General features: G+C 37.2%; 3 protein-coding genes across 3 annotated transcripts; 2 read left to right on the top strand and 1 right to left on the bottom strand.

Annotated features, from left to right (window-relative positions):
• The first annotated feature begins 364 nt into the window (after positions 1-364).
• LOC113781361 (protein PHOX1-like) lies at positions 365-5,820 on the top strand. Its single transcript, XM_027327280.1, has 4 exons — positions 365-468; positions 872-2,970; positions 3,084-3,302; positions 5,427-5,820. Exons 2-3 carry the CDS (start codon positions 996-998, stop codon positions 3,224-3,226), a joined length of 2,118 nt encoding a protein of 705 aa, XP_027183081.1. The 5' UTR covers positions 365-468; positions 872-995; the 3' UTR covers positions 3,227-3,302; positions 5,427-5,820.
• Positions 5,821-7,353: 1,533 nt separating this feature from the next.
• On the top strand, positions 7,354-13,098 carry LOC113781029 (protein MEMO1). The gene is made up of 8 exons (XM_027326856.1): positions 7,354-7,639; positions 8,592-8,676; positions 8,773-8,841; positions 8,976-9,088; positions 9,563-9,674; positions 9,749-9,892; positions 11,137-11,311; positions 12,633-13,098. The coding sequence occupies exons 1-8, from the start codon at positions 7,588-7,590 to the stop codon at positions 12,756-12,758; spliced, it is 876 nt and encodes a 291-aa protein (XP_027182657.1). The 5' UTR covers positions 7,354-7,587; the 3' UTR covers positions 12,759-13,098.
• Positions 13,099-13,783: 685 nt separating this feature from the next.
• LOC113781005 (topless-related protein 1-like) lies at positions 13,784-21,464 on the bottom strand. Its single transcript, XM_027326825.1, has 25 exons — positions 21,383-21,464; positions 21,079-21,258; positions 20,875-20,988; positions 20,631-20,789; positions 20,307-20,415; positions 20,096-20,210; positions 19,944-20,011; positions 19,615-19,765; positions 19,344-19,453; positions 19,179-19,248; positions 19,009-19,085; positions 18,840-18,935; positions 18,659-18,754; positions 18,417-18,544; positions 18,111-18,345; positions 17,830-17,994; positions 17,694-17,756; positions 17,407-17,535; positions 16,457-16,564; positions 16,079-16,258; positions 15,667-15,795; positions 15,491-15,586; positions 14,806-14,994; positions 14,543-14,709; positions 13,784-14,064 (listed from the first exon to the last, which is right to left on the bottom strand). Exons 1-25 carry the CDS (start codon positions 21,457-21,459, stop codon positions 13,932-13,934), a joined length of 3,144 nt encoding a protein of 1,047 aa, XP_027182626.1. The 5' UTR covers positions 21,460-21,464; the 3' UTR covers positions 13,784-13,931.
• Between the last annotated feature and the right edge of the window lie 5,664 nt (positions 21,465-27,128).

Here is a 27,128-nt window from a genome sequence, read left to right on the forward strand (position 1 = left end):
AAACCCTATACAGGCATATGCACAGTTCTCTGTTCCAATTATTCATGTATTATTATTATTGTTCAGTAATAATTCTTAATAAGCACTCATCATTCATTCATTCTCAGCTGAGCTAATTCACATCATAATAGTACGAACTGAGACTGCTTTCATTTTGCATTTAGAATAATCCCATATTCCATGCATAAACAGAGGCCAAAGTTACAAAACATTCTCTTGACCTTTTCATCATTTCCCCATAAACACCAATTCCACCTTTTTCTTTTGCAAAGCCTTAATCATATTACTACTCTATTTGCCTCCCATTAGTCATCTCATTTCCCTTTGATATAATCACAGATTTAAAAAAGAAGAAAAGGCGGATTATTGCCTCTTTCCTTTTTCCTTTTCTTCTCAATCTCCCCGTTGGCAATTTTGATTAATTTCTTGACTCACCAACAGGGGAGATAATCAGAGGATCTTTAGCAGGTAACTCGTTAGTCTTTTTCCCCCCTCCCCATTCCAATAAATTCCCCTTTCTTTGTGGGTTAATATTTCTTCAAAGTTTCTGTCTTTTTGGGTTCCTTTTGATTTGAAGTTGTAGAAAGACTCTCTGCCTTTAACTGATTTGTGGTTGCCAAAATAGTTACGACGTGGCTTTTGTTTCAAAGGGATTCTATAGCTTTTCATGTTTTGCTTCTGTGTCTTCCGTTTCCATTTTGTAGGCCTTGAGATTAATCAAAAAGCTCTCCTCTTTCTACTTCTTCTTCTGGCCTCCCATTTTGATGGGCTTTATGTGTAATTGACTGAATATTTGTCGTCCATTCTTGATTGACCTTTTCTTATTTAAATTTCTGAGCGTTTATTTTGCTTTCTTTTGGTTTGTATGAAGGTTGGAGATTCTTCCGGGAGTGTTCTTTATTCTACATCTGAAGTGGGATTGAATAAAAAGGTACCAAAAAGTCAGACGAGGTTTTTCAGCATTTTTTTTACTGGGCCGCTGTTGGATTAGGAGAATGGGAAAACCAACCGGGAAGAAGAAAGGTCCTGTGGGCTTAAATCGCAGTGATTCAAATGCTGCTAAGGTTGGCAAAGCTCCAGATCGTACCTCTAAAGCATTTGATGAAGACACAGCTGTCTTCATTAATATGTCCCAAGAATTGAAGGAAGAAGGAAACAAACTTTTTCAGAAACGTGACCATGAGGGAGCTATGTTGAAGTATGAAAAAGCTCTCAAACTGCTCCCCAGAAACCATATTGACGTTGCTTACTTGCGCAGCAACATGGCTGCCTGCTATATGCAAATGGGGCTTGGTGAGTACCCCAGAGCGATAAATGAATGCAATCTTGCACTTGAAGTTGCTCCTAAATATAGTAAAGCTTTGCTGAAGAGGGCTAGGTGTTATGAGGCTTTGAACAGGCTTGATTTGGCCTTAAGGGATGTTAACAATGTTTTGAGTATGGAACCTAATAATCTAACTGCTTTAGAAATTGCTGAGAAGGTGAAGAAGGCAGTTGAGGTAAAGGGGGTCGAGGATAAAGAAATTGTTCTGCCCCCTGAATATGTTGAGCCTCCCCTTCCATCCATATCGAGCAAGAGTACGAAAGAGAAGTTGAAAAAGAAGAAAAGTAATAGATTTGAGAAGAGGAAGGTTTCGGAAGTTGAGCAAAAGAGAGATGAGGAACCTGCAGATAAGAAGGCTGAGGATAAGGTTGTTGTGGAGGAGAAGCTTAGCGTTAAGGAAGAAAAAGTGGCCACCAAGACTGTGAAATTGATTCTCGGAGAGGATATAAGATGGGCCCAGTTACCAGTTAATTGCAATATTAGACTGGTGAGGGATGTTGTTTTGGATCGCTTTCCAAGTCTGCATGCTGTGCTTATCAAGTATAAGGACCAAGAGGGTGACTTGGTTACAATCACCACGACTGAGGAGCTGAGGTTGGCCGAGACATCAGGCGATCTTCAGGGCTTTTTGAGACTATATGTTTCAGAAGTTAGTCCTGAGAAAGAACCATTTTATGGGAGCAATGAAGTTGAAGATTTTAACAGCACCAGCAAATTGTCTACTGTTGCGGAGAATGGGAATTTGGAGAAAGGCTTGGAACTGGACAAAGGTCAAACCTGTGTTGAGGACTGGATTATCCAGTTTGCACGCATATTCAAGAATCATGTTGGGTTTGAGTGTGACTCATACTTGGATCTTCATGAGATAGGGATGAAGTTATACTCAGAAGCTATGGAGGATACGATCACAAGTCAAGATGCACAACAGCTTTTTGAAATTGCTGCACTGAAGTTCCAAGAGATGGCTGCTTTAGCCATGTTTAATTGGGGAAATGTTCACATGTCAAGGGCAAGGAAGCGAGTGTTTTTCAAAGAAGAGGGTGGTTCTAAGGAATCTGCAATGGCAGACATCAAATCCGCTTATGAATGGGCACAAAGGGAATATGTTAAGGCGGGAATGAGGTATGAAGAAGCTCTTAGAATCAAGCCAGACTTCTATGAAGGTCTTCTTGCTCTTGGCCAACAGCGATTTGAACATGCAAAACTCTCATGGTATTATGCTATTGGAAGCAAGGCCGATTTAGAGATGGGAGCCTCTCCACAAGTTTTGGAGCTGTACAACAAGGCTGAGGATAGCATGGAAAGAGGCGTGCAGATGTGGGAAGAGATGGAGGAGGAGCGACTAAATGGCCTCTCGAAATCAGATAAGCATAAAACTGAGCTGCAAAAATTGGGATTAGATGGGTTATTTAAAGACGCATCCCCTGAAGAAGCTGCAGAGCAGGCTGCAAATATGAGATCTCAGATACACCTTCTCTGGGGGACGTTGCTGTACGAACGCTCGGTTGTGGAATTTAAGCTGAGTTTACCGACTTGGGAAGAATGCTTGGAGGTTGCAATTGAAAAGTTTGAACTTGCTGGAGCATCTCCTACAGACATAGCAGTAATGGTGAAGAACCATTGTTCCAATGAGACTGCTCTGGAAGGTAAATTAATTATTCATTGCAATCTCTTCATGATAATGCTTGATGCATCTTTTCTTCCTTGAAATGCATTAAAATGTGATTGTACTAATTAGTTTGCTTTGCTGCAATTCTAGGCTTTGAAGTTGATGAGATAGTACAGGCATGGAATGAGATGTATGATGCTAATAGGTGGCAGTCTGGTGTCTCAACATTCCGGCTAGAACCTCTTTTCCGTCGTCGGGCTCCAAAACTTCATTCTATGCTACAGACTTTTTAAGGTTTCATGTTCGTGATTGGCGATTTTGCATAATACTATTATTTCTTCATTGTCCAATGGCTTGCATACTACGAAGGTAAAGTGATGCTCAGAAATTGGTTTTCTTTCTAGCTGCCTGCTGACTTTCCACAAAGAAAAACTAGCAAATTTGCTGTCTGTCTTTCATTGCTTCTAAGGACATTGGTTTAACAGGGGAAATTTTTCAAGTTTTGTCTAACTATGAGCCTAGTTATTATGGTTTATATTAACTACAAAGCTTTTCTCAACCTTGCCTCCAACTGCCACCCATTAGTGCAGAAACAGATAAGGTGACAATTTCTAGACATTGATGTACAGTTTATTGCCTGACACTCAAATTTATAAATGCACATGACTCGTTCCTTATGGAGATGTTTTCACTATGTTCTTGGAGTTGTCCTTGGTTGATGTTAATTAATTAGTAGTTATCTCAGTGTTTCTTTCATGCTTAAAAGGAGTCAATAATATAACTAAGAGAACAGCACTTTGGTTAAGATAATTCCAGATTATGCGCAGAAAGATTGATGGAGGGCTGAGAATGACCAGAAACCACTTTTTGCTGTTTGCCTACTAGCTTTATTATGTCCCTTACCTGGGGAAGTATTGATCTTCCAAATTCTAGTTGTTGCATTAAGAACTCGTGGCCTCATTTGTTTGTTGTAGTGTTGAATAAAATTGAGAATCAAACTACCTGAATGAAAATGGCAAGTTCTCCTTTTCTCGGTTTATCATATTGGCTTTCGAGCGTCAAACTATCAGATAAAACCTGACTGAAAATGGCAAGTTCTCCTTTTCTTGGTTTATCATGTTGGGCTTTCTCCAGTGTTCTGTTCTGCCCTGGCAAAACAGACTATCCAAAGCTAATGTTGAAGATTGAAAGAGTCATAGTTTCAGAAAATGGACAAGCAAAATCCGAAATTCTAAGCCTGACATGAGTGAAACTGTACGTCACACAGTAAAGCTGCATCCTAAAAGCAAGAATAGGAGGAAAAAAAAGATGAAATTTTAGCTTAGTAGATGGCATGAACATATTGAGGGGAAAGTGAAGTGTTGCTTTATGTTTGGCAAGACTGGCATTAGTGGAAAATTCGATACTCAAAAATGGGGAGAGTTGTGTCCTACAATCATCCAAAATTTTCTATTACAGTTTTTAGTAAATAGTTCTAAGCAACTTAAGATTACAAGGGATAAAAGCATATTCAGCATTCTGAAAGATTAGTATGAAAGTATATGTATTTTCTTTCGACCTGGAAACTGAAACAGCATGAGCTAGTTGTGTGGTGATATGAAAGGGGCTAATCAAGTGTGTGAACACCCCACTAGTACTGTGACTGAAAGGGTTGACGCATGCTTCTTGCTCCTACAGGTGTATAAAAGAGTTAGTTTAGGTAAAGGACATGATTCACAAATATAGAACTTATGACACGAGGATTTGTTACTCTCTAGTGTACAACAGTTTACAGTCCAATCAGGATTTGATCTAAAATTGGGCTCAGTGCAAGGAAACTAGTGGTAACCACTGCATGTGGAAGAAGCCCTGCGTTGTTTTTGTTAAGAGGTTTTTATGTAACTATTTATTCTGGTCATCTTACCAATCCTATCAGCTTTGGTCTTAGGGAGACATCAGAGCCTTTTATGTCCAGTTGCATACGTCATAAAATTCTAATTGTATGCTCATTTATGGTGCAATGATGACATGCTTGTTGATCTTCTTGTTTAAAGATTCCTGTTTGAGATTTTGGCTTTTCTTGGTGTCACGGAGGCAGGCAAAGGAGTGTTGGACATGTGTCTGAGAGTAGTAGAGCTGGTGTCTAATGAGAGTGGAGAGCTATCTTCTGAGTGTCCTGGTCCTTTACCAATTGAAACTGATCTTAGGCATCTTCAGTTTTTCCTGTCCCAACTTTTCTGGACAATAGGGCTATGTAAGCTTAAGCCTTTTGCTTTTTCAATTGGATTTGTCAGTAATACTACTTCCAGAATCAAGATTCGGGCTTGTTCTTTTGCAGTGTAATCACTAAAAGATAAGAAAATAAATGATCTTCGAATCAGTGCAAAAATGGTGTCACATGCTTGTTTGGTAAAAGCTTACAATCATGATTTGCTCAAGAGTATATCATTGTGTTTGTAGCATTGCCCTGGTTTTGGTAATCATGAATTTACATGTTTTTCCACATTCTTGCAGGTTGCTGGATTCTTGACGACTTGCTTTTTGATTTGCTTCTGGAAGCCAACACAAAAAAAAAAAAAAAGAAAAAAAGTTCACCATTGAGTGATGATTTTGCAAACTAGGTAGCTTTCACGGGATACAAAAAAATTTCTTCAATCTTTCACAAAAATTTTTTTCCCCCTTGAGCGAAATTTGGGGAGTAGTCTCGGTTTCTTAAAAGGTCAGTTGTAGACAAATATGTCTCGAGTGTATACTTGCTTATATTCATCACATGTTGTAAAAGTCTTGCGGGGATAGCCTGCAGTAGTGTGATCTTGTTTGTTTTATTTTGATACATACCACAGCTCATTCTAGCTTTTTTGCTAAAAGAGACGAGAATGAATATTTATTATTGTGTTGCTTCTCCTCAGCGGAAATGGTTGGAATACGAATATTATTATTATAATTATTGTTTTTTTTTTATATATAGTTTTTCCTGTAGTCCCTCGGTGACAACAAATTTCTGGGCACTGATTTTTGTCATTTATTTGGATCAGACAGCAAGGTACAAGGTACAGTAAAACAGACACTAGTTTATCTCAGCACTACTGATTTTTGTAACATTCTTCCCTGAGGTTCGGTGACAACAAAATTTTTGGGCACAGATTCCAATGAGAGAAAATTTATTACTACTATATGTTTTTTCATCTTATCCACTTTAGGGTCTGTATCTATTCTATTATATTAGTGTCCAAATTGTAGCCTCGTGATCTATATATATATATATATATATATATATTTGTCACGTTAGTGTCTATATCTATTATATTAGTGTCTACATTATATATGTCACTTTAGTGTCTATATCTATTATATTAGTGTCTACATTATAAAATATATATATATATATATATATATATTGGCTTCAGGTAGGATTGCAAGAAGTCTCTGTCCAAAATTCACTTCTTTGCCCCTCATGGGAAGCGTCACCTCCAAACTCACCCCTAAAAAAAAAGGATAGAAGAAATCAAAAGGAGGAGTTTTTTTTTTCTAAATTGAAAAATAATACACATTTTCTAAACTCAATAATATTATTGAGTTCACTCAGGGTAATTAAATTAATATAAAAATGTATCTCAAGTTTCAACATATTTGACCATTTAGCTTCGGTATAGTCTTGTATGCATAAATAGTATATATGCGGAGTAGTGCATAAAGATGTAAAAATATAAACTAAAATTCAATTTGAGATTAGATGGTATGCAACTATGCATCCACTGTTACTAGCATATACACTGTATATACAAGATTAATCGCCTCTCTTTTAATCACTTGTGCATAATTGGTAAACAAAATATTGACAGAATTTGAGATGTGCATTACTTATGTAATGTAATGTTTCTATTTTCATACTATAATGTAATCGTAAAATTGTGAGTTTGCTTAGGTCCAAAGGGATCCAGACATGATATATATATTCTCTCTTGAGGGACCACGGGCAGGAACGGTTGCCGTTCCTAGCGATTTTGTGCATTTTGCACACCTTGTAATTTTATTTGCACACGACATAATTTTGTTTGCACAACGTGTAACTTTAAAACAAATTTTTATGGCGCCACACACATTGTTAAAAAAGAGGTACAAGAAGTGATCTGGATCGTACATTTTTTTTGAATCAAATCTTGGCCGTGAACAGCTCAGAAACGGTCCTTCTGATGACCGCTCCTGCCCCTCATCCAGATAAAAGAAGGGAAAAATTTTTTTTTTTTTTTATTTAAAACGGAGGAATATTTTCGGATAGAAAACACAAAAATATGATTTATGCGGTCCCAGTCACGCTCCTAGATCCTATGGTGAGGAACGGGAAGTGCAGCAAGAAAGGATGCACCGGAGATTAGCTAACCAGAACCCTCTAGAGAATAATAATAAATAAATAATACTCCAGTCTCCAGTCCAGCAGCAGTAAGAGAAAGAGAGGCGTGGGAGAATAATCCACTGACTAGTGACTCTGCCACGCAGCATTTTCTGTTCCCGACACGCTGCTCTTCAGCTATCTCTACCCATTCGCCTTTTTGCTTTTTTGTTTTCCCCTTTTCGTTTCTGTTATTAGAGCTGCGAACTGATTGGAACCAATTTGTTACTGATTTGGGAATAAATAAAATAGATTAGAAGAGTAAGATTACTAGATTGAGTAGGAATGGAGAGAATCAGGAGAGCATCGCATGCTGGTTCTTGGTACACCGATAATCGTAAGTCTTACCTCCAGTTTCTGACGGCATCTGATATCCCATTCCGCTCAAGTTTCAATTTTTATTTATTACTATAGCTTCATAGTTATAAAGATTTGTTTTTTATTTTTTTTTGTTGTTTTATTAGTAGGAATCATGTTTGGGCTCGTTAGTGCCTTTACTAATTTTGCTACCTCTTCAATGAATTCTTCTTGATATGCTGCTACCTGTTCGTGCTAATTTTTCCCCAAAACCTCTGGACTTGGGGTGGCAAATTTGCCTTGTTTGCAGTTCCTATAAACTGGGCTGCATTGAATTCTTTAGTTGTTGTGCTACTTCTCTGCTCTGTCTGATTACGACTTGTATATTTGCTTGTGGGAAATTGAGGAAACTGGTTTTACTGTGCTTAAACAGGTAAGCTCCTGATTGTGCCCTGCCCAACAATTTTGGGATAAAACAGTGTGTTTTTATTTATTTTTATTTTTAAAGGATAGAAATTAGTGCCGAGTATCTGTTTGTTGGTGCGTGTTGGTCTCGCTCAAGTTGGAGGATGAAGGGATGTGTGGTAGCAGTTTGGGATTATGGGGAGCTACTATATTGGCTGAGGATTGCGTGTCATCACTCTTTCTCCAACCTCTTGCCTGTTCGTTGATATTGTGTGATGGTCAATTGATTTGCTGGTTTCTTGGAAAAAAGCCTGGAGTTGGCCATTCTGCATCTATATTATCCGAGATTGATTTTTGATCGCTTCACTCAATGCTGCCTGATATCCTGTGCTTTTGTTTATCTTTCTTAGTGCCTATGCATATCTTGTCTGTGATGATTGATGGCGATGATGCATTTGTGTAAACTAGGCTTAGCCTATTGAGTTTCCTTGTGACCTGTAAAGTGTTTTTTTCCTTTTACAGATGGCCATGCTATTATTGTGCATTCCAGTGGCAAGTTTAACACTTTGCTATGTTTTCTCTGTCAGCAACACAGTTAGCTGGGGAGCTTGATGGGTGGCTCAAAGCAGCTGGATTGACGAAGTCTTCTGATGTACGAGGTGTGATTGCACCGTAAGTCATTCATGAACCCCATTAAAAGCTAACCTCCACTAGCCATGTCACCTGTACCAGTGACACTATTAATCTTAACTGCATGAAATCCACCAGTCATGCAGGTTATTCATATTCTGGTCGCGCAGCAGCCTTTGCATTTGGTAACATTGACCCTGAGAAAATGTGCGTTATTTCTCCCTTATCTACATTCTCTGTCTGTTCATTTCCAGTAAACTGGAGATCCATCGGTATGTCTTTCCACGTAAATATGCTGTTCGATCAGGTGAACTTTTTAATCAGGCCTTTACGTTTTGCAGTTCTCGCGTGTTTCTTCTTGGTCCATCTCACCACTATTATACTCCAAGATGTGCTCTTTCAAGGGCCACTGTTTACAAAACACCAGTAGGTGACTTACCCATTGATCTTGAAGGTATTTTCATCTACATCTCATGGTCCACACTTTTTGTCTTTCTAGAGATATCTGCAGTATGAGCAGTGTGAACTTTCTAGGTAACATATAAGTCAAATGTTGGACTTCCTTTTTGTTCCAATAGCGAATATGCATGAAAGATTCTGCAAGGACTCCATGTAACAAAAACCGAATTACATGTTAATTTTTGGGCTTTAACTTCACTTTATTAAGTTGCCTCAGGCAGTAAGAGAATCTATGCATCTATTGTGTGCATGTATATGATATTTAAAAGAAAAGGACAAATAATTGTAGGAACTTAGCATGAAAACAGATCTCAAACCATGGTCAACTCCGTGTGGGATAGATCAAACTTGCACCGAAAGACACCTGGTTGGCATTGTTAGTGGGGCATAATATTGAAGCCTATTTGTCTGTTGCAATGTTTTTCATAATTACTTTTTCTGAAAATAACTAAGTAAGGTTTTCTACCAGTCATTGAAGAGCTGAAAGCTACTGGGAAATTTGAAATGATGGATCTTCGAGTTGACGAAGCAGAGCACAGCATGGAAATGCACCTGCCATATCTTGCTAAAGTATTTGAAGGGTAGGATTTTAGTGGATTAGTTCAATAATATTTTAATCTCTGTAGAGGACAATTTATTGAGGATGTCAATGCAGGTACTCAGTCAAGATTGTGCCCATTTTGGTTGGTGCTCTTAGTGCTGAAAATGAAGCTATTTATGGACAGTTGCTAGCAAAATATGTAGATGATCCTAGTAATTTCTTCTCTGTGTCTTCAGATTTTTGCCATTGGGGTTCACGGTATGTTCTATATCCCGGTTTTCGTTACATCTATCATCCTTAAGCAATTCTGCTCTAAGTGCACAAGCAGTAGTGTTGTTTGTTAAGATTTTGACACTGTGTTCGTCCTTTTGGTTGTGTTTTGAATGGCAGTCATGCATTATATCTGCTTGCTGGATAGCCCTCATATAATCATTAAATTTCTTCCTGGAAGAGAGATTTCCCATTGATGCCCTTCCTCCTAATGCAGACCACTTATTTTACAGACTTCAGTTTGCACACTAAGGCCCTGTTTGATAATCCAATTCAGCACTTACACTTAATGGATTCAGATTTTAACATATTCAGACCGTTTGATAACCAAAAATTGAACATCTGAATTAATTAAGTGACACTGAATTTTCTAGGCAAAACTTGCTCCCAAAATTAAGTGATAAGTTATTCACTTATCACTGAATGTGATATGCACTTAAATGTATTAAATTTAGTACTTAACAATTCAATAATTTAATAAATTCAGACTTCAGTTTTATCAAAAGCACCCTAAGTGCTACTTAAGTTGGGATGAAAGGACTTTATCAGCTAATAATGTGGAACAGGTGCTGGTTTTGTTTTCTCTGATTGGAAAATATGATTGTATATGGCTCTAGAGAAATAGTCAGGATGAGGAAAACAAATTATCTTTGGGTGGGTAGCCTAGGGAAAAATGGAAGGGAAACTTGAAGTGAAAAAACTATGAGCTAAAATGATCTAGTAATAGTAGGCATGGAAGAGAGGTGAAGTCTTCAAGGATCTGTTTATTTCTCCATATGCATTGAAATGTACTAGTGTAAAGAAACTTGTATCCCACAAAGAATGGAGATACTAGACCATGGAGCCTGTATTTAGTTGATCTAGATATGTCAAAAGGTATTCGTTGGTGGTTACCAATTATACTTGGAAAATTTGAATAAGAGGTTTTGCTTCGGCATTGTGATCAAAACTTTTAGTGGCTTCAAATCTTTGCACGTTTCCATGGATAAGAAAATCAAACTGAAAGTCTAAAGCTTGTATATCACAAGGTTGAACACCGGAAGTCTAAGGGTTTGCTGCAAGGGAGGTCCAGTTTTTGTTTCTCAATGAAGATTTAGCTTAAAAAATGGAAAAATTCTTATTTCCTAATGAATCAGCTGGGGATTGTGAAGTAGGAAGTTGTTGTTTCTGTTTGTTTTCATGTTTTCTATTTGACTACTAAAAATGTGGTTTTCCATTGTTCTTATTGTCAGGTTCAACTACATGCATTATGACAAGAAACATGGAGCAATATACAGGTCTATTGAAGCATTGGATAGAATGGGCATGGATATCATAGAAACAGGAGACCCAGATGCATTTAAAGAGTATCTGTTGGAGACTGACAACACAATATGCGGGCGACATCCAATTAGTGTTTTTCTCCATGTAAAGTCCTCACCTTTCTGATCTGATGAGTTTTCTCAAAAAGAATTTTTTTTTTCAAAACTATATTTATATTACTGGTAGAAATTGTCAAAGATGAGTTTGGAAGAAAAGCTTCAAGCTACTAAATTATATGTATAACATACACTGGATATTATGGTGATGCTTTTGGAAATCCTAGACCTACTCCACTTGAAAAATTTGGGAAGTGGGGGTGCTAAACTAGATTGGAAAATTGGGGACACTGTATAAAGCTTATGCACTTTTAGTTTTAGACTTCTTTTTGGTCGTTTGGCATATAGTGAGGAAAGCAATTTGTTTGAGCTGGAAGAAGTGGCGGATTGTTAAATGTGCAGTAGTTTGTTTTGTGAATTTAAACCTTTTCCTAAACTTGAATGTGTGGTTAGCCGTATGGAAATTCAAACAAAACATGCATGCACCATGAGAAGATGTAATAACGTGGACGCGCTTGGCATATAGTAGAATAAGGTTACAACTAGCTTCGTGTGGGTTTTCTTCTTTCCCTTTTTCTTTCCGGATATCCTTTTTATAGTCTTTCTTCTTCATTCATGATATGGAAGTGGGTAGCTTACATTTTCTTGTATGTTGATTCTGCTGCAGGAGGTTGTATAAACTTCACATACTTTGAGGCCCCTAAATGTTTTGGCAGGAGAAAATTGGAATAAATCACATGTTTCTCCATTTACCTGGAACTGTTAATAACTGCTCACTGCATGTTGATCTGCTAAGATATATGGTTGAACCTAAGTTTTGAGATTAGCTGGCAAATGCCAGGCACAATTCAGAAAGGGATGAACTGTTGGCCAAGGTTGTCTGGGGCCAACCAGCCTAGTTAAGATATATTTTTGGAGTAAGCAAAAATCGATATTGATAAAAAATATTTTCAATGACTTGTATGAATTCATGACCTCTCTAGGTTAATGCAAGAAAAACTAATTTTTGTGGCATTCTTTGATTATCGTTTTGTGAAATTATGAAAAGGAGTGGTACTTCTTTTCTTTAAAGTTTTCTTCTTTTGATTGGTCGACTTATGATGCCGAATGTCGACGTAAATGTGAAAAGCATATGCATTCTGTAAGTAGACCTGGGCATGTGATTGAACCTCTTGTGTGTAATTGTGTCGGCATAGATATTCCTTCTTACTTTTAATATCTTTCTATCCAATGTATTTACGTTACTCATATGCTTCTTTGTTAGTAATTCAGTTGTTCCTCAACTTTCTTCAATTACTTTGCATGCTCATTCTTCAGTTTTTTAATTAATCTAATGAAATTTTTGTGGTTGTGCATTCTGAATTGACTAGATGGCGAAGAACTGCTCAACAAAGATAAAGATCAAATTTCTTCGTTATGAACAATCGAGTCAGTGCAAATCGACGAGAGACAGCAGTGTAAGTTATGCATCTGCTGCAGCAAGAGTAGACGCCTGAGTGTGTGAATATCAATGCCACATTTCGATAGTTAAGATCTAAGCGCAGAAAAATGCATTAGCATCAGGACAATGCCATATTGATGAGATTAGCCGATTGCGGGTTGCATCTGTTAAATCAGCCCCTAGCAGAGGACTAACCATCATGTAAACTCGGGGACCATGTAAACTCGGGGACCATCCAAGTCCTGTTGACAAACACTGGCTTCCATTTTTTTTTTCTCCTAATTGCCTTGATGACTCAAATCTTTGTTGCATTACAATTTCCACGTCTTCACGTGAAACTGGAATAAGTAAGGATCATTTTTGCTGATGGTGTGGAATAAGACACAGATTACTTATTTACCGTGGTATAAAATTAAGGCCCTCAATCATTCTGGGCTCCAATTCCAGGTCCTGGTCAAATTCGTTTGCTCTCTTCATTCCACTCAATAAAGAAAAAAGGAATTTGACCGCTTGTTGGCTTTGCTTCACAAAGAAGACGTAACAACTATCAGGCATGATTGTAAGGGAGATGGATGCAACTAGCTTACATAGAGTTAAACGTGCAAACGAGCGTTCATCATCTATCAGCATCCACATATTCCTCGATGGTTACAGAAAAGGTTCAAGTCTGCGAGAGGAATTGTTTATTGTTGAGGGATGCAGAACTTTCTTAAATAACATAACTAGTGCGTTTGATAAAATTGGAATCCGAAAACTTAAATTTGAAGTTTGATTCTATTAAGTTATTGAATTGGTAAGTAATATATCAGATATATTTAAGTGCGTATCACATTAATTGATAAGTGAATAACTCATTATTTATTTTTAGAACAAGTTTTGTCTAGAAAATTCAATACCACTTAATTAATTTATATGTTCAATTTTTTGTTATCAAATATATATAAACATGTTAAGATCTGAATTCATTAAGTTTAAGTGTTGAATCGAGTTATCAAACAGGACCCAAGACTAACAACAAGATGGTGAAACAAGCTGCTCATTCTACCCGTCGGATAACAAACAAAACGAACAAATATTATTCAGCCAAATAGGTATCTACTATCACTTAATATTGAGCTACATAATTGGAGTTCCCGCAAACATCAAAACTTCTGAAAAAAAACATCGTTTAAAAGTATCCACTGGATCCAACCTATGATCATTCTATTACTAATTTGCAGATACATTGTCAACTGAATGAAGTCCATGTCCTTTTAGGTTCAGGAGGGTCAATGACGACAACTCCACCATCTGTTAGTCCCAGTGCAAATTGGTTTGGCTTTTGTGGATGAGCGGCAACAACAGTTGGATGCACACAACAACTGCATCCACAAATTAGATTGGAGAAGTATTAAGTTGTTGTACAATATTGAGACTTGAAGGTGGAGACTTTTAGCACCACATGCACAGGAATTTAAATGCATTGTCATATTCATGTCATTTGATGAATACAAAATATATGCAAACTACGTAAAGGAATCATGAAAACTCGGTTTACAGGATTCCTAGGATGATTAAAGTGATAGATGCAGCCATGTCTTGGATATCTAATTACACCATGCACTATTGCAGCTTTCTTGAGCATTCACATGGTAACTGGTGCTAGCGATGAATTGAATTAGTATTCATTAAAGCAATGAAAATTGATAGATGGCAAAGTTAGCTTAACCTGTAAACTCTGACAAACTTAAAGCAGTGAATACTTGAGATTTGAGCAATGAGCAAAAGAAGTAATGCAGTCAAAGTAATCTCAATGAGAAAGCTGTGATCTAGTTAGTTGTTCAATTCAGCTATAGGTACCTGAGCGTAGGTGGAAGGTAAACAGAGGGATCAAGCTCAAATCTTGGACTGAGGTCGGAAGCTGCCAGTATCATAACAATTCCATCTCTCATGACCACATATACAAGCTGGTCATCACATGACAGTGTTGCATATGAAATCCGTGCACAAAAATCACCAATCATCCACTGTAGCATATAATGAGAAATCATATTAACAAGTTAAAACAAGAAAAGAATCATTAGTATTTAATTTTTCCACTTGGCAGGGGGAGGGTGAAATGCCTGGTTCACACGTCGCAGACTTGTTGTTTCGTAGATTGCAAGTTGTGTCTCATGGACAGCAAGAAAGTGTTTTTGATCCTGGTGAAATTGGACAGCAGTCTCTGAAGTTTTTGATGGCGACCACCCATTAGAAATCTGCAGTGATGTGCTTTGTTTTTTCTCCCATGTATTAAAATCCCATACAATGATCTGGAAGAACAAGGTAAGGATACGCAAATATGAGTTGATGTGTAAAGGAACTTTGCAGAACAATTGCTTCGGGAAATTATCATCAATGAGAGGTAGATTACAGCTTTAAAGAAGTGAGCAGACTAAGGTACTCAGTTTATTATCCTCATGCCAGCCTATCCTACCTTTTGATTCTTGACTCAATTGTAATTCTGACACCAGATACCCTGGAAGATACCAGATTTATTTTCAGAAGCAAGGAAGTCTCTTTGCTCTGTTCTTTCAAGTGATCATGTATGAGAGCAGCATTATTTGAGCTAATTACATTGAACACTTCTTAGATGCTTGTGCATCTCAATAGAGGGTTGCTGGCTTAAGAGAATAAAATCCAGATGGATTAATAGGAAAATCTTGAGCTTAAAGGAGTGGATAATTTGTATAAATTGGCTATTAAAGAGATCTATCACATAAATATTTCACAGGATGTGGGGTGACATCTCAGTTATGTCAAACTGACCTGGGTATCTACTCCAGAAGAGACCAGTACTTTCAATGTAGTGGAGAAGGCTAACCCAGTAATCCTTTTAGAGTGTCCATTAAGCTTGTTTATGGCCTGCAAAGGGAAAAACAATTTGACCACATATACTAATTTTCAGTTGAAAAATCTTCCCATGGATGAACTGAATGATATACCTCATTCCGACGCAAATTGTAGATCACTATGGTTGAATCATCCATGCCAATAGCTGCTATGTTGTTATCTGGCGGATAGAAAGCCATACAGGAAGCCGCAGGTGGAGACCGCAGGCAACTTCTCATTCTCTGCAATTATATTTAGAAAAATTCAGACTAAGATGTTGTAATCATTAGAAATGGTGCAATAGCCAATAGCCAATAGCCAAAAGTATACTGGAATTCCTCCAAGGATTTATTTCTGCAAACAATCAAGAATGTGGCATCATTCAAATTTATTTATAGCTGCCATTTAGACCCTAGATTATTGATAAAGAAGCTCTCATATTTTCTCGAGTTATTAGTAATTAGTCTAGAGTTTAAACTACAAAAATCTTGAGCATTTCCTAAAGCAGCTAAGTTCAATGGTTACCTTAAATGTCATTGTGTTGAACAAAGACACCATTTTTCCTGATGCTGATAGGAGATAAGAGTCATTCTTGGATAATGCAAAGCAGGGTGATATCGATTCAAAGTTATTGTCAGCAAGGTCATTGATCATTAGGAATGCTTTCCTTGGTTGCAATGATTGAGGGGCATGATTTGTGGTTGCCTGAAGCAATGAACACATTTCTTAATAAAAGAACATGTAACAGTTGATCTTTGGCAAATTTTATTCCTCACTGTCTTAAGGGTAAGCAAGGGTAGTATCATGACCTCAAAGCAAGCAATTATAATTTCTTGTGGAGTTAAGTAAGAATCAGATAGAGATGCTGAATATAAAGAAGCCATTACGCATCTAATTACCTACCTGGAAGAAGTTAAATTCATTTTCCAACCATCTCCAGAGAAGATGAATGCCATCTGCTGCTAAAGCCAATATTCCATTACATGCATTTGTATATGCTAACCTGCATATCTGCAAGTGTTGTATGGGAAGCTAATCGTTAACTTTTGGGGCTTCGACTCTTCAAGAAGAAAAAGGAAAACAGGAAATGCAAAAATCCTAAATTTAAAGGAATTATACCAAGGGAAAATACTGTGGTGAATAAAACCAAATACACATAATATTTGTGTAGATAATAATTCCCATTTTTACACATTGTCAAATCATACGGGAGCCACAATGCAGCAGTGCTGCATGTTTTGCAGTTGAAATTGACTCAATTCAGTTATATCTCATCATAGCTCCATGTAGTGAATCTGCCAGAGCACAATTCAAAGTCTGAATTGGAAAAGAACAAATTTAAGATTGTACAAAATTTTGACCTTTCAATTATCTGTGGAATAAAAGTAATCAAGGAAGGCAAGATTTTTTTTGATGCACGAACTTCTAAAACTACAAATTTTATGGGACATTGGATGCACCGTTTCAGTTAGCACTAAGGGTGGAGCGGAGCGGAGTAATGCATATTCTGGAATAAGTATTGATTTTGAATGACACTCGCAAAACTTCTTTCTGATTTTGCCATGTCATAATGATTACAGAAGGCATTGCCCAGTATGGCACTCTTGAACCTGAGAATGTTAACCAATTGTCAACATGGAAACCATGCCAATCCTGTCATGAAGTTTGTAAAATTTGAGACAGGAAGATTCAGAAGCAAAGACAGAACCAGAAGTAGAAGCCTAAAGAAAGAGTTATTTAGAAATTAAAGAAAACCAATCAATCTTATATCAAATCATGATGGTGAGGCTGTTCATGCTATTTCTTATTCTAGACAATTCTTCAAGGAAGACTAGTACATGACATAAACATACCTTGTTTGTCTTGACTTCAGAAGGAAGCCTCAAGGATTTGCAGAATGAAACTTGAAGAATTTTTGAACATTTTTGACTGTTCAGGGCCTTACTCAGCTCCAAAGGTACTTGAGGTTTCATTTTTGCTTCCTGTTGCAAATCATTCAACTCTTGTTATCAGCTTGGGTGGAGTACTTAATTCTATCATATGCTAGGTGCTTCGCAAAAGAAAGATAAATTTGAGTTTCCTTCATCAGAAGACTTGATGCAGAATGAACATTTAAAGAAACATTCACAGGCGTACACACCATTGGGACGCTTTTATCCTGAACTGTAACTCCTGGAGAAGTTGGACTGGGCCCAATGCCGAGCTGCACAGTATTACAACCAATAAGCAGAATGTACTTTTCTTGCAAAATGTAGAAACAAATTTTAATTTCTGACCTTTTGCAATGATTCAGATAGATACCCAGTAGAATCAAAAGATTTAAACTTTGATTTCTGGAGCAATTGACAGCCAACATCATTTGCCAAGATTTTGATCTTATTTTCGTCAGCAAAAGTGGCCAGGAGACTGCCTTGCTTGTTGAAGCAAACATAAGGGGTTTCCTTAAAAATAGAGAAGCAGCCAGAAAAGTAAATCAAAGCTCCTACATATCAATGATATCTGAAAAATAAAAACACAATTAACTACATAAGACTCCAAACATGAATAAAGCTCATACTGGTAACCCTCCATCTGCATCGACAACGTTTAAAACTTGAGCATTGTCCATGTCCCAAACTTTGATTAGGTGTTCATCACCTGCCACCAAAAACTGGTTTCTGCTTGTGCTGAATTGGACTACACCGGCCGAAGGTTTGCTGAGTCCATGGTAGAACCTAGTTATATAACCTTCAGTCTCGTTCCATTCTACCATGAATGATTCTCCATCCTTATTTGTCCCACATGAAAAGAGCCTGAGACGGTTTCAAAAATACAGTCAGGTGAACAATTTGACTAAAAACAGTGTATGGTTCAAGGAGGTTACCTTTTACCATCAGCACCATAAGCCATTCTCATGCAAGAATTACCAGGTGCATCATATGCTACTCTTGCTCCCATATTTTCAAATAACCATGCTTTAATCTCACCATTTGTTGATGTGGAAAGTAGGAGCTGTTGCATGTTAAGCAACACAAAATTAACTAAATCAACAGAAAAGATAAGTAAAATTTGATAACAAAGGGAGAAATAAAGCGAGTCTTGACATTATAAGGTGGAACCCCATACATGGATATCCTCTTTGACATGGGGGCATATTGAGTAAACCGGAGCACTATGGCCTTCAAATGTATAGTGTTTGGATCCACTCTTAGTATCCCATACCTTGAATTAACAATCATAACCAATTTGTTATAAATCATGCATGGTACAATTTTAACAATTAACTACTTATGGAGAGTATATCTACCCGAATGGACATGTCATCCCCACAGGTTATGACAAGAAGTTGATGATGAGGCAAAGAGAATGCGAGATCATTTACAGCACCCACATGAGCATCAATCTGGCAAGTCAAAGTCATTATCAGAAGCCAAATTACATTAAAGCTTTTAGCTGAATATATAAGAGACATCTACCTCCAGTTGTTTCTCAGCGTAATTAGCATTAACATGATAGGAATACAACTGCACGATGTTTTTGGAGTACGCAACACCTGTTTATGGAGTCATTCAAATTCAGGAATTCAATAGAACACTGGACTCAAAATGGGCAGATATAGAAATTAGTTCCTATCCTGTCCACTTACCAAAGACTGATCCATCTGGGCTCCATAATACACGATTAACTGACATATGTGGATCTTTATCTAGATCATTCTAGTGATGAAAGAACAAGATTCCGGATCAGAATCTTAAGCTCACACCAAAATGAATGATAATATGTGCAAATAATGATCCTAGGGTCATTTTACCAGTAACAACATTGAGATGGCCTCTCTGTTCCAAATCATAAACGCATTTCCAAACAACTTTACTTCAGAAGAGATATCCCACACTTCCACATCCCCAATACAATTTCCAACTGGGAAACAAAGCAGTACATATAAGTTCTGGTGGAACAGATGCATCAGAGCAGAGAAAACACTTTCAATAATAAAAGTTTATATGTACGAATGAACCTAATAGAGTAGAATCTTTAGCAGGATGAAAGTCCATGCTAAAAGTTTATATGTACGAATGAACCTAATAGAGTAGAATCTTTAGCAGGATGAAAGTCCATGCTGCTTGGGGAGGAATTCATGTTCATGCAACGCTCAACAGTATTGGGGAAGTCAGCAGGAAGCCTAAATTTTAAATGTTGCCTTTGCATGGGAATACTTCTCTGTGGCACCATCTGTATTAGCGCAAATACAAAAAAGGAAAAAAATCGTGATGACTAAATGTATAATGATAGCAAAGATGGCAAAGAAAGTATATCATATTCCAAGTTCTCGAAAGTTTGATGGAAGGAGGTGTCCAGCAATATTTATTGATGACAATGATAGCCAGAATACTCTAAAAAAATTAATCACCTTATGTAGCAACGTGCTGCGACTTATTTGGGATGCATTACCAGAACCTTTAACACCTTCCATTGTCACTGAGAGAAGATAACAATTGTCAAGCAGAAAATTGTCTAAGTATCTGGAACCAATTAAACTGAGACAATGAACGTAAAGCATACCTGGGTTTGTATGATGTCCAAGGCTGTGAGTTCCCACATATATTCTAGATTCAGATGGGCAAACAATGGACTTTCCAGATAATGTTGTTAGTGATGCTGACAGCGCTTGAGAGGGCTGAAAGGGGAAAAAACAGACCATAACACATGAAGCTTACAAGAAGTGACCACAGAATATGATGAATGCAATTTCAGTCTTCAAATGGAGAGTTACCAATGGGTTTTGCCCCTTGGGTTCACCAGAACACTTATGGTCAAAAAAGAGGGTTTGAATTTGAGGTTCTGACTGAGGATACGTACATTGTATATGCTGCCAGTTCAAGCTGTATGTTTAAATGAAATTGCATCATTCAATAAATCAAAGCACATAAAAGAATTGAATAGATATTTCAAAATACTGAAAACAGAATCAATTCAGATGTGCTTTTCGAAAACTGGACACGGTAAATAACTGCTAACACAAAAGAAGGGCATAGAAAGCAAAACCACAAATGCAACAGCCAAGTATCAAAGGAACACCGAACAAGAAGGTGATCACCTCTGGTTGATTAGGCGGCGAAGTCTTGAATTCTCAATTTGGGGACTCTCTAGCTTTCTGTGAAAATGGGGATTTGCTTCAACAAGAAGTCTAATTTCATCCATTATTTGCCTTCTAGCAGAGATGGCATCCCCATATGAGGAAAGGGAGTGATGGTTCCTGGTGTTTTCAGAGGTGGTTAGTGCTTATCACAGATATTTTACCACAGGCACAAGTCAGAATACCATCAAAATCAAGTCCAAACCTGAAGTCATCCATCGTCAGCAGCAAAGTCATTTCCTTGTACAACTCTGCATTTGATGGGGCGAAGATTTTCAGATCTTTCAAGAGGATGTCTACAGCCAGGGCTACGTCATCCCTGTAAAGCCAATACATGTATTTGTACCAATGACATCAATTATACTCTGCATAAACAGTTTAGACAAAATTTCAGAAATGATGACCATACTTATCCAGCGCCTCAAAGAACTTCTGCTTTCTAATTTCAAAATACATCTTTACTGAATACTGGTTATCTTCGACTGCAGTGAAACCTGATATATATGTCTCTGCTTCATCCCATTTACCATTTATCACCAGCTCTTCTAGATAATTCATATCAAAGAAAAAACCAGTCTCCTGCTCCAGCCTATTCAATGTATATATTTACAAAATAAAGAACTTGAACAGAAATTGAATAGTTGAATTCCGTAATCGTAATGTAATTTAGAAACTGAGATTCGATGCTAAAATTGAAACTCCAGAAAACTCACATGTGAGCAGTTTTCTGGAGTTTTTCTTCATGACAAAACTGTCGGATCAAAAAGAGAAGGTCTTTACTGAGGGACATTGCCAACTTCCCTGAATTCTCCTTCAAAACCTTGCAGTTAAAAAAAAAAATTCACACACACACAAACAGACAGCAGGCTCTGTAAAAAAGCTGTAGATGTAGGTAAGCAAATGCAAAAGTGGACACACTCACCAGAAGTAATGAACAAAAGAAGGAATTCACAGAAATGGAGCAATCATACAAATGGAGATTAGGATTGCTAAACTTCTACCAAAATTGTTAAGAATCATAAGGGGAATTACTTTGTTGGAGAGATATCAAAAGGCAAAGAAGAATTGGCCGCCTTCCTCCAATCCAGAGCGGTCCTATGTACAAACCGAACTTCACATCTACTTCAATACTATCAATGGAAAAGCATTGACGCAGAGGAACTTATGCATTGAGTTTGCGTACAGCATTTGAAGAAATTAGTAAAATGGGACAAAAAGGAGCAAAAATAAATCAATGCAATCCAACAAAGAAAAGGTCTAAAAGTTCAGTAGATTACAAAATCAGGCATTAAATACAGAAACCCGTATACTGCTACAATGAACAAGTAACCACCTTGGATTCTCAAAATTCCGGAAAGCGAAAATGGAAAAAGAAATTGAATTCTAGCAACTGAAATCAATGCAGTGGTGGTGGAATACATATTAATGAGACTAATATTAAAGAATCAACGAAAGATTTGGTGTCAATGGAAAAAGATTATTGATCAAAGCCAGAAAAATTTGTCTAATTTGGTATCAAAATTTCTCGATTAGCCCCGAATTAGGATGTCCGTTGCAATGAAAGGTAAAGTAGCAGCAAAAGGCACTTTAAAAAAACTCAGGTGATGAATGCGCAAAGAAAACTCGATAATTGAGAAGGACCCCATCCTCGATCCAAGAAAATGAACTCCACAAAATTACCATATAACTTGGTATAAAAAAGAAAATAAAAATGTGAATTGTACATGTACATTCTGGACTTCTACTCGTCACTTGTGAGAGCATTCGCTGTAGTGTAAAATCGACAGAGGCATGAAATGAAAGCGACTTGTCCGAGGATAGACAGGCATATCTTCCTTTGACTTATCAGGTGTTTTTTTAGTGTATAAGTGCGAGGCCTTATCATGCCACGTAGATCTTTTAAGGCCACGCGTTGACCACTCTCATTCTCCTTGATGTCGGTGAGTTTGTCCAATTAAATAAGTGCATTCACCTTTTGGTTGACAGTGGTATAAATTTAATGCGTTGCTGATTCCGACGAGAAGATTATTAGCAGTATTTTTACTGAATTTTTAAATTTTAAGGCCAATTTCAGCGAAAACTCTTACGTTCAATTTCGTTTGAGACAAATTTCAAATTTAAGTCTTTTGATTTAAACTTGAGCCTGAAACTTCAAAAGCCCAAAAACTCTATTTATTTTGTGAGTTAAGCCCAAAAACCCAAAAAATAAATTAATAATTATCCTAACATTATAATTCAAAATGAATAACATTTTTCTTTATTGTTTATTATTTCTTTCCTCAAGAATAAACAATTAATTGAGAAGTATTTGATACTAATATATATTATGCGAGTAATAAATTTATAAATCATTACTTCAGATAAATGTGCGAGCGTAACAGATTTAAGTATAAATATAATGTTGAATATTCAAAATCCAATATTATTTATTTTGTATAGATTTTTGAAATTATTTCAGTTTTTAGTGAAAATAAAATACAAAATTTGATATTTTTTAATGAGAGTGGAAGCATCACAAGGATCAGTATAAACATAAGGAGTGAATTTTTACATTTATAAGTTTGAACGTTGACTTTTGTAGGGAAAAATTTATATGAAATGACATCAACTATGAGCTATTTATTTGTTTGGACAGCAATTTATTTGGCCAAATATATTTGCTTACATCATCATTACAATTTTCAATATACCTTTTTACCTTCCCAATTATCTTTTTATCTTACATACATCACATCACAAAAAATGCTACAGTAAAAATATCTCAAATAATTTACAATCCAAACAGAAAACATGGTTATTATGTACACGACTATAATTTCTTACATAACGACATAACGTTGTGTGCTTACAATATGAGATTTTACAAATACAATAAGGTTCTAAGGATGAGGTTGAGTGTTACATACCTATCAGGATTATCAATGAATTGGGTGGGATAAGAATATGTGTAGTAGCGGAATCAGGATCTATATTTAGCAGGGGCATCATTATACACCTAAAATGATGTTATTATGTAAAGAAAATTTTGATTAAAAATAAATTTTATATTATGAGTTTTCTGCATTTCGAAAGGAACCAGGCTACTCTTTAATAGCTTTTGAAAAATTCGTATGGTAGGAGAGATGTCCAAAAAAAAAATGATTATTTAAGGAGGTAATATAAAAAGAATGGAAATTTCTTATAACATAGGGGGCAATATAAAGGGAAAAAGATATTTTCTAAAATTGAAGAGGCGCAATTATAATCAAAACATAAAAATGTGTAAAAGTTTCAAGACTGTTCTTTCAATTTTACAAAGTTAAGGGGGTACAATTACCCACCTACACAAGGGTATTATTTGAAATATTATTTGAAATAAGTACTGTAGCACTTTTTGTGATGTGATGTATGTGAGATAAAAAGGTAATTGGGAAGATAAAAAGCTGTATTGAAAATTGTAATGATGATGTCAGCAAATATATTTGACCAAATGATCTGCTGTCCAAACAAAAATGTGTTAATTTTTGAGGATGTTTATTAATTGCTAACTTGTGTATTTTGTTAGTAAAATACTATTGAACCATTCAATGATTTAAATTTTTGTATCAGATTGTATGCACAGCCAACTCCTGCTAGTTATACATATATGATTTAGTTACTAGATCTATCTGAATATCGAATTAAAAGTATTTCGAAACATGGTACATTTCCGATGGACTATGAGCAAAAGCAATAAATTCAATTTGTGATACACAAATGTCAAGATTGGTGGCAATCAATTCATTTTGAACTTTTATTTTTTGTTATATGATAACATGATAATCAACTTGTTATAAGTGGATATCGTATTAAAATTATTTTTTAATTATTGAGTCGATATCAAACCAAAGATTAATAATGCCGACAACAAGTTCAAGATAATTAAATAAGTACTAGTAACTGAAATAAAAAACAATTAATTCTTTTACTTTATATATCCAAGGAGTAAAATATGTTAGGAAACATGAATAATGCACGTACAGATTTTCATCTATATTATTTTGAAAATTTAATGAATTGTCAATTTGATATAGATGACTGTTTTATCCTTTTTGTACTTACCAAGGAGTAAACCAAAGAGTAAGAATGTCTTGGTGTTATTTGATCTAAGGATGAAATTAAATGTATGTAGAAAACAACATTCTTAAAAAAGAAAAAGAAAGAAAATTCTAAAAGGTCCTAAAGTCCACTAGTTCCTCCCAAGTACCAACCCAGAGAAAATTCATCGCGTAAACTAGAATTTTATCACAATCCAAATCAACTATTTGACAAGTTCAGTAGTTGGTCTTCGACCAATAAATATAATCCAAATAAAATTGTTTTTTTTTTAGGGTTTCCCGCAGGGAATGGACCCCGCAGACCAATCCCCTGTCCCTCGCAATTTGCTGGCAGCGAGACTCGAATCAGGGACAACACCCCATCTTCAGCAGCCCATGCCACCAGACCAAGCCCCGGGGGCTCCAAATAAAATTGTTGAACCCACTAATTTGACATTAAATTACAATCTAAATAAGATTGTGGCCATTATTTGTTCAATTGACAATATTATTTCATTGGCCAAAGACTAACCACTAGATTTGCATAGTAGACCCTGTTTGGCAAATAAGTTTTTTAGATGTTTGTCTAAAACTTTACTGTAACTTATTGTAGAAGTTGTAGAAAAATTTTTAAAGTGTGTCAATTTTTGGATATTTTAAAGTGTATAGTTTAAAAATTTTGAAATTTTTTTTAAGATTACTGTAACTAAAGTTATTAAAAAACTTATAGTAGACAAATTTGGCTAAAACTTGCTTGCCAAACAAGGCCGTAGTTGGTCTAGACCCTAATAAAACTTTTCGAATAAAACAAGATGACTTTTCCAAAAAGTTGACTTCCATGAAAGCCCATTGATATCTTTCAGAAATTCTTGAATGTTGGGCTTAGACCTTCACAGAACCAATAGAATGGAATATCAAACATCCACTTAGGCCTAGTTTGAGAGTTTAGGAGGGAAGAGAAATAAAAGAAAGGATAGGCTATGAAATAAAAGAAATGATTAGGGATGGCAACGGGCGGATTGGGGCGGGGATGGGGGCAACGGCGGGATTGGGCGGGGGAACCCCTCCCCCATCCCCCGCCCCGCTGCCTGCAAACTCCCCCGCCCCGCGCCCCTCCCCGCCTCCCACTCCCCCCGCCTGCCCCAGCCCCGCCCCCGCCCCGCCCCGCTTCCCCACGGGGGCACCCGCGGGGTTAATAAAATTTTATTATAGTTAAATTTTAATAAATAATCAAGTACTAAAATATCAACACATCATCAAATTATTATTCATTTTAATTTTACAATTGAAACTCATAAATACAATCAAACAAAAATTATTTGAATACAATCCAACATGATGAAATAAATACAACTAAAATAGTTAAGTTTTCACTTTTGGTACAAATACAATTAGGCCTGTCAACGGGCCGGGTCCGGGCCGGAATGCATATATCCGGACCCGGACCCGTTATACTAGATTAGTTCCGGATTCGACCCGAATACCCGACGGGTCTTCTAATCTGTCACCGAACCCGTACCCGACGGGTCCCGAATCCGGGCCGGGTCTACCCGGCAAAAAGGTGCAGTCCACTCCGCCAACGCCCTCTCCCGCAAGCACCTCCGCTCCCAGATCTGCGACAACTGTGCCTCCGAGCCCGTCTCCGTCCGCTGCGCCACCGACAACCTCGCCCTCTACCAGGACTGCGACTGGGATGCCCACGCCACCTCTGCCGTCTCCGCCGCCCACGATCGCATCCCTCTTGACCCCTTTTCTGGCTGCCCTTCTGCCCTTGAGCTTGCCTCCGCTTGGGGTCTCGAACTTCAGGATAAAAAGCCCTCCCAACCCCCCAATTGGTTTGACGTGGCTCCCGCTGCCCCTACTGCAGGTGGGTTTCTGGACTCGTCCTGGACGCTGCCCAAGGAAGTTTCTGTTTCCCCTTCGGTTCTGTTGCAGGACTTGATGGTCCCCACTGATAATAACAATCCTTCTTCTGCTGTTATCTTTTCCAATTGCGGCCCCGATTTGATGAAGAAGCATACTTCCCCTAGCTGTGGGAAGCAGAGGCTGGTGATTATGAAGCAGTTGATGGGGTTGCTTGAGAGGGATACGTGGGTATTAGACTATTAGGGATTTAGGGTTGAACAAAATTGGGTATATATTTTTAATTATTAATTAATTAAAAAACGGGTTCGGGTCCTATACGGGTCGGAACGGCATATTCCGTATCCTACCCGCAAATCTATTAGGTTAAACGGGTCCGGGTCCGGGTCCGGGTCTCGGAACTATATGCCTACCCGTACCCGTCAAATATTGGCGGGTCCGGGCCGGGTCCGGGTCCAGACCCGGACCTTTGACAGCCCTACTTGTAATACTGTTTAGATAGGTTTTAATTGTAATCTTATACTTGTATTTAGAAAAAGAA

This window comes from Coffea eugenioides, chromosome 8 (genome assembly GCF_003713205.1).
Source record: "Coffea eugenioides isolate CCC68of chromosome 8, Ceug_1.0, whole genome shotgun sequence".
NCBI classification, from domain to species: Eukaryota; Viridiplantae; Streptophyta; class Magnoliopsida; order Gentianales; family Rubiaceae; genus Coffea; species Coffea eugenioides.